The sequence below is a fragment of the Oncorhynchus tshawytscha genome, unplaced genomic scaffold (assembly GCF_018296145.1).
Source record: "Oncorhynchus tshawytscha isolate Ot180627B unplaced genomic scaffold, Otsh_v2.0 Un_contig_3241_pilon_pilon, whole genome shotgun sequence".
Classification (NCBI taxonomy): domain Eukaryota; kingdom Metazoa; phylum Chordata; class Actinopteri; order Salmoniformes; family Salmonidae; genus Oncorhynchus; species Oncorhynchus tshawytscha.
Genome location: NW_024609699.1, coordinates 170,859 through 184,812, shown reverse-complemented (window position 1 = coordinate 184,812; position 13,954 = coordinate 170,859). Strand labels below are relative to the sequence as shown.

At 40.6% G+C, this 13,954-nt stretch overlaps 1 protein-coding gene across 1 annotated transcript in view; it reads left to right on the top strand.

The window, feature by feature from the left end:
* gpr174 (G protein-coupled receptor 174) overlaps positions 1 to 13,954 on the top strand; it is a 47,485-nt gene that overhangs the window by 15,191 nt on the left and 18,340 nt on the right. Inside the window, exon 2 of the mRNA XM_042317021.1 lies at positions 8,809 to 9,309. Coding sequence (XP_042172955.1) covers positions 9,103 to 9,309 — 207 coding nt within the window. The 5' untranslated portion in view covers positions 8,809 to 9,102. The remainder of the gene's footprint in view (positions 1 to 8,808; positions 9,310 to 13,954) is intronic.

Here is a 13,954-nt window from a genome sequence, read left to right as displayed (position 1 = left end):
CTGGTACCCTGTGTATATAGCCTAGTTATCATTACTCAGTACTGGAACCCTGTATATATAGATGAGGTATCATTACTCAGTACTGGTACCCTGTGTTTATAGCCTTGTTATCATTACTCAGTGCTGGTACCCTGTGTATATAACCTAGTTATCATTACTTAGTACTGGTACCCTGTGTATATAGACTAGTTATCATTACTCAGTACTGGTACCCTGTGTATATAGACTAGTTATCATTACTCAGTACAGGTACCCTGTGTATATAGCCTAGTTATCATTACTCAGTACTGCTACAATGTGTATATAACCTAGTTATCATTACTCAGTACAGGTACCCTGTGTATATAGCCTAGTTATCATTATTCAGTACTGCTACAATGTGTATATAACCTAGTTATCACTACTCAGTACTGGTACCCGGTGTATATAGCCTAGTTATCACTACTCAGAACTGGTACCGTGTGTATATAGCCTAGTTATCACTACTCAGTAGTGGTTCCCTGTGTATATAGCCTAGTTATTATTACTCAGTACTGGTACCCGGTGTATATAGCCTAGTTATCACTACTCAGTACTGGTACTCTGTGTATATAGACAAGTTATCATTACTCAGTACTGGTACCCTGTGTATATAGCCGAGTTATCATTACTCAGTACTGGTACCCTGTGTACATAGCCTAGTTATCACTACTCAGAACTGGTACCGTGTGTATATAGCCTAGTTATCACTACTCAGTACTGGTTCCCTGTGTATATAGCCTAGTTATTATTACTCAGTACTGGTACTCTGTGTATATAGACTAGTTAACATTACTCAGTACTGGTACCCTGTGTATATAGCCTAGTTATCACTACTCAGTACTTGTACCCTGTGTATATAGACTAGTTATCATTACTCATTACTGGTACTCTGTGTATATAGACTAGTTATCATTACTCAGTACTGGTACCCTGTGTATATAGACTAATTATCATTACTCAGTACTGGGACCCTGTGTATATAGCCTAGTTATCACTACTCAGTACTGGTACCGTGTGTATATAGCCTAGTTATCACTACTCAGTACTGGTTCTCTGTGTATATAGACTAGTTATCATTACTCAGTACTGGTACCCTGTGTATATAGACTAATTATCATTACTCAGTACTGGTACCCTGTGTATATAGCCTAGTTATCATTACTCAGTACTGGAACCCTGTATATATAGATGAGGTATCATTACTCAGTACTGGTACCCTGTGTTTATAGCCTTGTTATCATTACTCAGTGCTGGTACCCTGTGTATATAACCTAGTTATCATTACTTAGTACTGGTACCCTGTGTATATAGACTAGTTATCATTACTCAGTACTGGTACCCTGTGTATATAGACTAGTTATCATTACTCAGTACAGGTACCCTGTGTATATAGCCTAGTTATCATTACTCAGTACTGCTACAATGTGTATATAACCTAGTTATCATTACTCAGTACAGGTACCCTGTGTATATAGCCTAGTTATCATTATTCAGTACTGCTACAATGTGTTTATAACCTAGTTATCATTACTCAGTACTGGTACCCTGTGTATATAGCCTAGTTATCACTACTCAGTACTGGTACCCTGTGTATATAGCCTAGTTATCATTACTCAGTACTGGTACTCTGTGTATATAGACTAGTTATCATTACTCAGTACTGGTACCCTGTGTATATAGCCTAGTTATCACTACTCAGTACTGGTACCCTGTGTATATAGCCTAGTTATCATTACTCAGTACTGGTACTCTATGTATATAGACAAGTTATCATTACTCAGTACTGGTACCCTGTGTATATAGCCGAGTTATCATTACTCAGTACTGGTACCCTGTGTACATAGCCTAGTTATCACTACTCAGAACTGGTACCGTGTGTATATAGCCTAGTTATCACTACTCAGTACTGGTTCCCTGTGTATATAGCCTAGTTATTATTACTCAGTACTGGTACCCTGTGTATATAGCCTAGTTATCACTACTCAGTACTGGTACTCTGTGTATATAGACAAGTTATCATTACTCAGTACTGGTACCCTGTGTATATAGCCTAGTTATCACTAGTCAGTACTGGTACCCTGTGTATATAGACTAGTTATCATTACTCAGTACAGGTACCCTGTGTATATAGACTAGTTATCATTACTCAGTACAGGTACCCTGTGTATATAGCCTAGTTATCATTACTCAGTACAGGTACCCTGTGTATATAGCCTAGTTATCATTACTCAGTACTGGTACTCTGTGTATATAGACTAGTTAACATTACTCAGTACTGGTACCCTGTGTATATAGCCTAGTTATCACTACTCAGTACTGGTACCCTGTGTATATAGACTAGTTATCATTACTCAGTACTGGTACTCTGTGTATATAGACTAGTTATCATTACTCAGTACTGGTACCCTGTGTATATAGACTAATTATCATTACTCAGTACTGGTACCCTTTGTATATAGCCTAGTTATCACTACTCAGTACTGGTACCGTGTGTATATAGCCTAGTTATCACTACTCAGTACTGGTACTCTGTGTATATAGACTAGTTATCATTACTCAGTACTGGTACCCTGTGTATATAGACTAATTATCATTACTCAGTACTGGTACCCTGTGTATATAGCCTAGTTATCACTACTCAGAACTGGTACCGTGTGTATATAGCCTAGTTATCACTACTCAGTACTGGTACCCTGTGTATATAGCCTAGTTATCATTACTCAGTACTGGTACTGTGTGTATATAGCCTAGTTATCATTACTCAGTACTGGTACTCTGTGTATATAGACACGTTATCATTACTCAGTACTGGTAACATGTGTATATAACCTAGTTATCATTACTTAGTACTGGTATCCTATGTATATAGACTAGGTATCATTACTTAGTACTGGTACCCTGTGTATATAGACTAGTTATCATTACCCAGTACTGGTACCCTGTGTATATAGGCTAGTTATCACTACTCAGTACTGGTACCCTGTGTACATAGCCTAGTTATCATTACTCAGTACTGGTACTCTGTGTATATAGACTAGTTATCATTACTCAGTAAAGGTACCCTGTGTATATAGCCTAGTTATCATTACTCAGTACTGGTACCCTGTGTATATAGCCTAGTTATCATTACTCAGTACTGGTACTCTGTGTATATAGACTAGTTATCATTACTCAGTACTGGTACCCTGTGTATATAGCCTAGTTATCACTACTCAGTACTGGTACCCTGTGTATATAGACTAGATAGCATTACTCAGTACAGGTACCCTGTGTATATAGCCTAGTTATCACTACTCAGAACTGGTACCATGTGTATATAGCCTAGTTATCACTACTCAGTACTGATACCCGGTGTATATAGCCTAGTTATTATTACTCAGTACTGGTACCCTGTGTATATAGCCTAGTTATCATTACTCATTACTGTTACCCTGTGTATATAGACTAGTTATCATTACTCAGTACTGGTACCCAGTTTATATAGACTAGTTATCATTACTCAGTACTGGTACCCTGTGTATATATACTAGTTATCATTACTCAGTACTGGAACCCTGTGTATATAGCCTAGTTATCACTACTCAGTACTGGTACCCTGTGTATATAGCCTAGTTATCATTACTCGGTACTGGCACCCTGTGTGTATAGCCTAGTTATCATTACTCAGTACTGGTACTCTGTGTATATAGCCTAGTTATTATTACTCAGTACTGGTACCCTGTGTATATAGCCTAGTTATCATTACTCATTACTGTTACCCTGTGTATATAGACTAGTTATCATTACTCAGTACTGGTACCCAGTTTATATAGACTAGTTATCATTACTCAGTACTGGTACCCTGTGTATATATACTAGTTATCATTACTCAGTACTGGAACCCTGTATATATAGACGAGGTATCATTACTCAGTACTGGTACCCTGTGTTTATAGCCTTGTTATCATTACTCAGTGCTGATACCCTGTGTATATAACCTAGTTATCATTACTTAGTACTGGTACCCTGTGTATTTAGACTAGTTATCATTACTCAGTACTGGTACCCTGTGTATATAGAGTAATTATCATTACTCAGTACTGGTACCCTGTGTATATAGCCTAGTTATCACTACTCAGAACTGGTACCGTGTGTATATAGCCTAGTTATCATTACTCAGTACAGATACCCTGTGTATATAGCCTAGTTATCACTAATCAGTACTGGTACCCTGTGTATATAGACTAGTTATCATTACTCAGTACAGATACCCTGTGTACATAGCCTAGTTATCATTACTCAGTACTGCTACAATGTGTATATAACCTAGTTATCATTACTCAGTACTGGTACCCTGTGTATATAGCCTAGTTGTCATTACTCAGTACTGGTACTCTGTGTATATAGACTAATTATCATTACTCAGTACTGGTACCCTGTGTATATAGCCTAGTTATCACTACTCAGAACTGGTACCGTGTGTATATAGCCTAGTTATCATTACTCAGTACAGATACCCTGTGTATATAGCCTAGTTATCATTACTCATTACTGCTACAATGTGTATATAACCTACTTATCATTACTCAGTACTGGTACCCTGTGTATATAGCCCAGTTATCATTACTCAGTACTGGTACCCTGTGTATATAGCCTAGTTATCATTACTCAGTACTGGTACCCTGTGTATATAGCCTAGTTATCACTACTCAGAACTGGTACCGTGTGTATATAGCCTAGTTATAACTACTCAGTACTGGTACTCTGTGTATATAGACTAGTTAACATTACTCAGTACTGGTACCCTGTGTATATAGACTAGTTATCACTACTCAGTACTGGTACTCTGTGTATATAGACTAGTTATCATTACTCAGTACTGGTACCCTGTGTGTATAGACTAATTATCATTACTCAGTACTGGTACCCTGTGTATATAGCCTAGTTATCACTACTCAGAACTGGTACCGTGTGTATATAGCCTAGTTATCACTACTCAGTACTGGTACCCTGTGTATATAGCCTAGTTATCATTACTCAGTACTGGTACCGTGTGTATATAGCCTAGTTATCATTACTCAGTACTGGTACTCTGTGTATATAGACAAGTTATCATTACTCAGTACTGGTACCATGTGTATATAACCTAGTTATCATTACTTAGTACTGGTATCCTATGTATATAGACTTGTTATCATTACTTAGTACTGGTACCCTGTGTATATAGACTGGTTATCATTACCCAGTACTGGTACCCTGTGTATATAGGCTAGTTATCACTACTCAGTACTGGTACCCTGTGTATATAGCCTAGTTATCACTACTCAGTACTGGTACCCTGTGTATATAGCCTAGTTATCATTACTCGGTACTGGTACCCTGTGTGTATAGCCTAGTTATCATTACTCAGTACTGGTACTCTGTGTATATAGACTAGTTATCATTACTCAGTACTGGTACCCTGTGTATATAGCCTAGTTATCACTACTCAGTACTGGTACCCTGTGTATATAGACTAGTTATCATTACTCAGTACAGGTACCTTGTGTATATAGCCTAGTTATCACTACTCAGAACTGGTACCGTGTGTATATAGCCTAGTTATCACTACTCAGTACTGGTACCCTGTGTATATAGCCTAGTTATCATTACTCAGTACTGGTACTGTGTGTATATAGCCTAGTTATCATTACTCAGTACTGGTACTCTGTGTATATAGACAAGTTATCATTACTCAGTACTGGTAACATGTGTATATAACCTAGTTATCATTACTTAGTACTGGTATCCTATGTATATAGACTAGGTATCATTACTTAGTACTGGTACCCTGTGTATATAGACTAGTTATCATTACCCAGTACTGGTACCCTGTGTATATAGGCTAGTTATCACTACTCAGTACTGGTACCCTGTGTACATAGCCTAGTTATCATTACTCAGTACTGGTACTCTGTGTATATAGACTAGTTATCATTACTCAGTAAAGGTACCCTGTGTATATAGCCTAGTTATCATTACTCAGTACTGGTACCCTGTGTATATAGCCTAGTTATCATTACTCAGTACTGGTACTCTGTGTATATAGACTAGTTATCATTACTCAGTACTGGTACCCTGTGTATATAGCCTAGTTATCACTACTCAGTACTGGTACCCTGTGTATATAGACGAGTTATCATTACTCAGTACAGGTACCCTGTGTATATAGCCTAGTTATCATTACTCAGTACTGCTACAATGTGTATATAACCTAGTTATCATTACTCAGTACTGGTAACCTGTGCATATAGCCTAGTTATCAATGCTCAGTACTGGTACCCTGTGTATATAGCCTAGTTATCATTACTCAGTACTGGTACTCTGTGTATAATAACTAGTTATCATTACTCAGTACTGGTACCCTGTGTATATAGCCTAGTTATCATTATCATCATCCAGTCATTGGCAGCAGAGAACTGGAAGGAGAGGCGGCCAATGAAAGAATTGGTTTTGGGTGTGACTAGAGAGATATACCTGCTGGAGCGTGTGCTACAGGTGGGAGATGCTATGGTGACCAGCGAGCTGAGATAAGGGGGGACTTTACCTAGCAGGGTCTTGTAGATGACATGGAGCCAGTGGGTTTGGCGACGAGTATGAAGCGAGGGCCAGCCAATGAGAGCGTACAGGTCGCAATGGTGGGTAGTATATGGGTCTTTGGTGACAAAACGGATTGCACTGTGATAGACTGCATCCAATTTGTTGAGTAGGGTATTGGAGGCTATTTTGTAAATGACATCGCCAAAGTCGAGGATTGGTAGGTTGGTCAGTTTTACAAGGGTATGTTTGGCAGCATGAGTGAAGGATGCTTTGTTGCGAAATAGGAAGCCAATTCTAGATTTAACTTTGGATTGGAGATGTTTGATATGGGTCTGGAAGGAGAGTTTACAGTCTAACCAGACACCTAGGTATTTGTAGTTGTCCACGTATTCTAAGTCAGAGCCGTCCAGAGTAGTGATGTTGGACAGGAGGGCAGGTGCAGGTGGCGATCGGTTGAAGAGCATGCATTTAGTTTTAATTGTATTTAAGAGCAATTGGAGGCCACGGAAGGAGAGTTGTATGGCATTGAAGCTTGCCTGGAGGGTTGTTAACACAGTGTCCAAAGAAGGGCCAGAAGTATACAGAATGGTGTCATCTGCGTAGAGGTGGATCAGAGACTCACCAGCAGCAAGAGCAACCTCATTGATGTATACAGAGAAGAGAGTCGGTCCAAGAATTGAACCCTGTGGCACCCCCATAGAGACTGCCAGAGGTCCAGACAGCAGACCCTCCGATTTGACACACTGAACTCTATCAGAGAAGTAGTTGGTGAACCAGGCGAGGCAATCATTTGAGAAACCAAGGCTGTCGAGTCTGCCTATGAGGATGTGGTGATTGACAGAGTTGAAAGCCTTGGCCAGATCAATGAATACTGCTGCACAGTAATGTTTCTTATCGATGGCGGTTAAGATATCGTTTAGGACCTTGAGCGTGGCTGAGGTGCACCCATGACCAGCTCTGAAACCAGATTGCATAGCAGAGAAGGTTTGTTGACTTGGCTTTCGAAGACCTTAGAAAGGCATGGTAGGATAGATATAGGTCTGTAGCAGTTTGGGTCAAGAGTGTCCCCCCTTTGAAGAGGGAGATGACCGCAGCTGCTTTCCAATCTTTGGGAATCTCAGACGACACGAAAGAGAGGTTGAACAGGCTAGTAATAGGGGTGGCAACAATTTCGGCAGATAATTTTAGAAAAAAAGGGTCCAGATTGTCTAGCCCGGCCGATTTGTAGGGGTCCAGATTTTGCAGCTCTTTCAGAACATCAGGTGCAGTGCTGTTGACCAAGGTAGGGGTAGGTAGGTTGGGGACAAGCAGGTTGGGGACAAGCACGGTCCTGCTGTACTTGTTGTGAGGTTGGGGACAAACACAGTACTGCTGTACTTGTTGTGAGGTTGGAGACAAACACAGTCCTGCTGTACTTGTTGTGAGGTTGGAGACAAACACTGTCCTACTGCTACTGTGACGTTGGGGACAAGCACTGTCCTGCTGTACTTCTTGTGATTTTGAGGACAAACACTGCCCTACTGCTACTGTGAGGTTGGGGACAAGCACAGTCCTACTGTACTTGTTGTGAGGTTGGAGACAAACACTGTGCTGCTGTACTTGTTGTGAGGTTGGAGACAAACACAGTCCTACTGACTTGTTGTGAGGTTGGGGACAAACACAGTCCTACTGTACTTGTTGTGAGGTTGGGGACAAACACAGTCCTACTGTACTTGTTGTGAGGTTGGGGACAAACACAGTCCTACTGTACTTGTTGTGAGGTTGGGGACAAACACAGTCCTACTGTACTTGTTGTGAGGTTGGGGACAAACACAGTCCTACTGTACTTGTTGTGAGGTTGGGGACAAGCACAGTCCTGCTGTACTTGTTGTGATGTTGGCGACAAACACAGTCCTGCTGTACTTGTTGTGAGGTTGGGGACAAACACTGTCCTGCTGTACTTGTTGTGAGGTTGGAGACAAACACGGTCCTGCTGTACTTGTTGTGAGGTTGGGGACAAACATGGTCCTGCTGTACTTGTTGTGAGGTTGGGGACAAACATGGTCCTGCTGTACTTGTTGTGAGGTTGAGGTGTGGCTGTGTGAAATTGTCTCAAAGCGCCTGCATTCTCTTCTGATATTTTCCTCTGAAAACATTTATTCATAATATTGTGTTTCTCTGCGCTAGTTGGTTACTTTCCAGGGACCCAAACAACTACTGACTACCTTTACTTTACTGTCTGTCTTTCAGGGGCCCTAATACTGAGACTTGGACTGAAAGAAGAGGACAGTCACACACGGACTGACCCTGCTTTTGGTCTGTTAGTGCTGCTCAGGGTGATCTGAGATGGTCAGACTATATACCTACAGCTATGAAGAACAGTGTGGACACACCTGGGCAGACTTAAATGGACGCACAGACCTGAATACTCCTGGACATATAAATAGACCTGCACTCAGAACCCTGACCACACTGCTCTGAACAAGCCTCACCATTGGCCAGCCACATCCTGACCAGTGGCTGTTTCCGGTGGGCAGGGTTAAGATGAGCCTGTCCAATCAAAGCTGTGGTAGTAGCATTGACGACTTGCGGCGCTACCAACATCATGTTTACGCAGTTGTCTACAGCGTCATCTTGGCCCCGGGCCTTCTGGGTAATGTCCTGGCTCTTTGGGTGTTCCAGGCATACGTCAGGGAGACCAAGAGAGGAGTGGTATTCATGATGAACCTGGCTGTAGCTGATCTCATGCAGGTAACTTTAGGATATACACATCATCATATACACACTGCCACTGAAAAGTTAGGGGTCACTTAGAAATGTCCTTATTTTTGAAAGAAAAGCAAATTTTTTGGTCCATTAAAATAACATCAAATTGATCGGAAATACAGTGTAGACATTGTTAATGTTGTAAATGACTATTGTAGCTGGAAACGGCTGATTTTGTTATCTACATAGGCATACAGAGGCCCATTATCAGCAACCATCACTGTGTTCCAATGGCACGTTGTGTTAGCTTATCCAAGTTTATCATTTTAAAAGGCTAATTGATCATTAGAAAACCCAATTATGTTTGCAATTATGTTAGCACAGCTGAAAACTGTTGTTCTAATTAAAGAAGCAATCAAACTGGCCTTCTTTAGACTTGTTGAGTATCTGGACTGTCAGCATTTGTGGGTTTGATTACAGGCTCAAAATGGCCAGAAACAAAGAACTCTGAACTCTGAAACTCGTCAGTCTATTCTTGTTCTGAGAAATGAAGGCTATTCCATGTGAGAAATTGCCAAGAAACGGAAGACCTCATACAACGCTGTGTACTACTCCCTTCACAGAACAGCTTAAACTGGCTCTAACCAGAATAGAAAGAGGAGTGGGAGGCCCAGGTGCACAACTAAGCAAGAGGACAAGTACAGTACATTAGTGTCTAGTTTGAGAAACAGACACCTTACAAGTCGTCAACTGGCAGCTTCATTAAATAGTACCCGCAAAACACAAGTCTCAACATCAACAGTGAAGAGGCGACCCCCAAGATGCTGGCCTTCTAGGCAGAGTTGTGACTAGGGGGCAGTATTTTCATTTTTGGAAAAAAAATGTTCCCGTAGTAAACGGGATATTTTGTCAGGACAAGATGCTAGAATATGCATATAATTGACAGCTTAGGATAGAAAAAACTCTAAAGTTTCCAAAACTGTAAAAATATTGTCTGTGAGTATAACAGAACTGATGTTGCAGCCTGAGAAAAATCCAACCCGGAAGTGCCTCATGTTTTGAAAGCGCTGCATTCCTATGCGTCCCTATTGAGCAGTGAATGGGCTATCAAACAGATTACTCTTTCTCCGTATTCCCGAAGGTGTCTACAGCATTGTGACGTAGTTTTACGCATTTATGTTGAAGAATACCTGTAAGCGGCTACATTGCGCAAGTGGTCACCTGATGCTCCCAGAGAGATTCTCGCGTAAAATACAGAGGTAGCCATTACTCCAATCGGTCCTACTGAAAAACAAATTGTCCCGATGGATATATTATCTAATAGATATTTGAAAAACACCTTGAGGATTGATTATGAACAACGTTTGCCATGTTTCGATGTTATGGAGCTAATTTGGAATATTTTTCGCCGTTTTCGTGACTGCAATTTCCGGGTGATTTCTCAGCCAAACGTGAAGAACAAACGGAGCTATTTCGCCTACAAAAATAATCATTTTGGAAAAAAGAAACATTTGCTATCTAACTGGGAGTCTCGTGAGTGAAAACATCCGAAGCTCATCAAAGGTAAACAATTTAATTTGATTGCTTTTCTGATTTCCGTGACCAAGTTACCAAGTTACCTTTTGAAAATCTGAGATGACAGGGTGATTAACAAAAGGCTAAGCTGTGTCTCAATATATTTCATTTGTGATTTTCATGAATAGGAATATTTTCTAGGAATATTTATGTCCGTTGCGTTATGCTAATTAGTGTCAGACGATGATTACGCTCCCTCATGCGGGATGGGGAGTCATTAGAGGTTAAAACTCGTTTTTCAACCACTCCACAAATTTCTAGTTGACAAACTATAGTATTGGCAAGTCGTTTAGGACATCTACTTTGTGCATGACACAAGTCATATTTCCAACAATTGTTTACAGACAGATTATTTCACTTATAATTCACTGGATCACAATTCCAGTGGGTCAGAATTTTACATACACTAAGTTGACTGTGCCTTTAAACAGCTTGGAAAATTCCAGAAACTGATGTCATGGCTTTAGAAGCTTCTGATAGGCTAATTGACATCATTTGAGTCAATTGGAGGTGAACCTGTGGATGCATTTCTAGGCCTACCTTCAAACGCAGTGACTCTTTGCTTGACATCATGGGAAAATCAAAAGAAATCAGCCAAGACCTCAGAAGAAAAATTGTGGACCTCCACAAGTCTGGTAAATGCTTGATTTCCAAACACCTTAAGTTACCACGTTCATCTATACAAACAATAGTACGCAAGTATAAACACCATGGGACCACTCATCCGTCATACCGCTCAGGAAGGAGATGCGTTCTGTCTCCTAGAGATGAAAGTACTTTGGTGCGAGAAGTGCAAATCAATCCCAGAACAACAGCAAAGGATTTTGTGAAGATGCTGGAGGAAACAGGTACAAAAGCATCTATATCCACAGTAAAACGAGTCCTATATCGACATAACCTGAAAGGCAGCTCAGCAAGGAAGAAGCCACTGTTCCAAAACTGCCATAAAAAAGCCAGACTACGATTTGCAACTGCACATGGGGACAAAGATCGTACTTTTTGGAGAAATGTCCTCTGGTCTGATGAAACAAAAATAGAACTGTTTGGCCATAATGACCATCGTTATGTTTGAAGGAAAAAGGGAGAGGCTTGCAAGCCAAAAAACACCATCCCAACCGTGAAGTACGGGGGTGGCAGCATCATGTTGTGGGTGTGCTTTGCTGCAGGAGAGACTGGTGCACTTCACAAAATACATAATTTGCAAATAAATTCATTAAAAATCCTACAATGTGATTTTCTGGATTTTTTTTCTCATTTTGTCTGTCATAGTTGAAGTGTACCTATGATGAAAATTACAGGCCTCTCATCTTTTTAAGTGAGAGAACTTGCACAATTGGTGGCTGACTAAATACTTTTTTGCCCCACTGTAGATGGCATCATGAGAAAGGGAAATTATGTGGATATATTGAAGCAACATCTCAAGACAATCAGTCGGGAAGTTAAAGCTTGGTCACAAATAATTCTTCCAAATGGACAATGCCCCAAGCATACTTCCAAAGTTGTGGCAAAATGGCTTAAGGACAACAAAGTCAAGGTATTGGAGTGGCCATCACAAAGCCCTGACCTCAACCACATAGAACATTTGTGGGCAGAACTGAAAAAGCATGTGAGAGAAAGGAGGCCTACAAACCTAACCCAGTTACACAAGCGCTGTCAGGAGGAATGGGCCAAAATTCACCCGAACATATTGTGGGAAGCTGTTGGAAGGCTACCCGAAACGTTTGACCAAGTTAAACCATTTAAAGGCAATGCTACCAAATACTAATTGAGGGAATGTAAACTTCTGACCCACTGGGAATGTGATGAAATAAATCAAAACTGAAACATATCATTCTCTCTGCTATTATTCTGATATTTTACATTCTTAACATAAAGTGGTGATCCTAACTGACCTAAGACAGGGAATTTGTAATTGGATTAAATGTCAGGAATGGTTAAACTGAGTTTAAATGTATTTCGTTAGGGTGTATGTAAACTTCCGACTTCAACTGTATTTACTATTGAAATAAAGATGGCAACGCAACAATAATACACGTTTACAATAGGCCTATATCTAGAAATACATACAGCCAAATGATATATATGTACACACACCGATATACATAGTTTTAATAGCAGGACACTGTAAAGTCCATTAAATATATATATATATATACAGTATATATATACACACACATGGGTATTCATCATTTTAATAGCAGGGCACTGTAAAGTCCATTATATACAGTATATCACAAAAGTGAGTACACCCCTCACATTTTTGTAAATATTTGAGTATATCTTTTCATGTGACAACACTGAAGAAATGACACTTTTCTACAATGTAAAGTAGTGAGTGTACAGCTTGTATAACAGTGTAAATTTGCTGTCCCCTCAAAATAACTCAACACACAGCCATTAATGTCTAAACCGCTGGCAACAAAAGTGAACTCACCGCTATGTGAAAATGTCCAAATTGGGCCCAATTAGCCATTTTCCCTCCCCGGTGTCATGTGACTCGTTAGTGTTACAAGGTCTCAGGTGTGAATGGGGAGCAGGTGTGTTAAATTTGGTGTCATCGCTCTCACACTCCCTCATACTGACTGGTCACTGGAAGTTCAACATGGCACCTCATGGCAAAGAACTCTCTGAGGATCTGAGAAAAAGAGAAAAAGAATTGCTCTACATAAAGATGGCCTGGGCTATAAAGAAGATTGCCAAGACCCTGAAACTGAGCTGCAGCACGGTGGCTAAGACCATACAGCGGTTTAACAGGACAGGTTCCACTCAGAACAGGCCTCGCCATGGTCGACCAAAGAAGTTGAGTGCACGTGCTCAGCGTCATATCCAGAGGTTGTCTTTGGGAAATCGATGTATGAGTGCTGCCAGCATTGCTGCAGAGGTTGAAGGGGTGGGGTGTCAGCCTGTCCGTGCTCAGACCATACGCCATACACTGCATCAAATTGGTCTGCATGGCTGTCGTCCCAGAAGGAAGCCTCTTCTAAAGATGATGCACAAGAAAGCCCGCAAACAGTTTGCTGAAGACAAGCAGACTAAGGACATGGATTACTGGAACCATGTCCTGTGTTCTGATGAGACCAAGATAAACTTATTTGGTTCAGATGGTGTCAAGCGT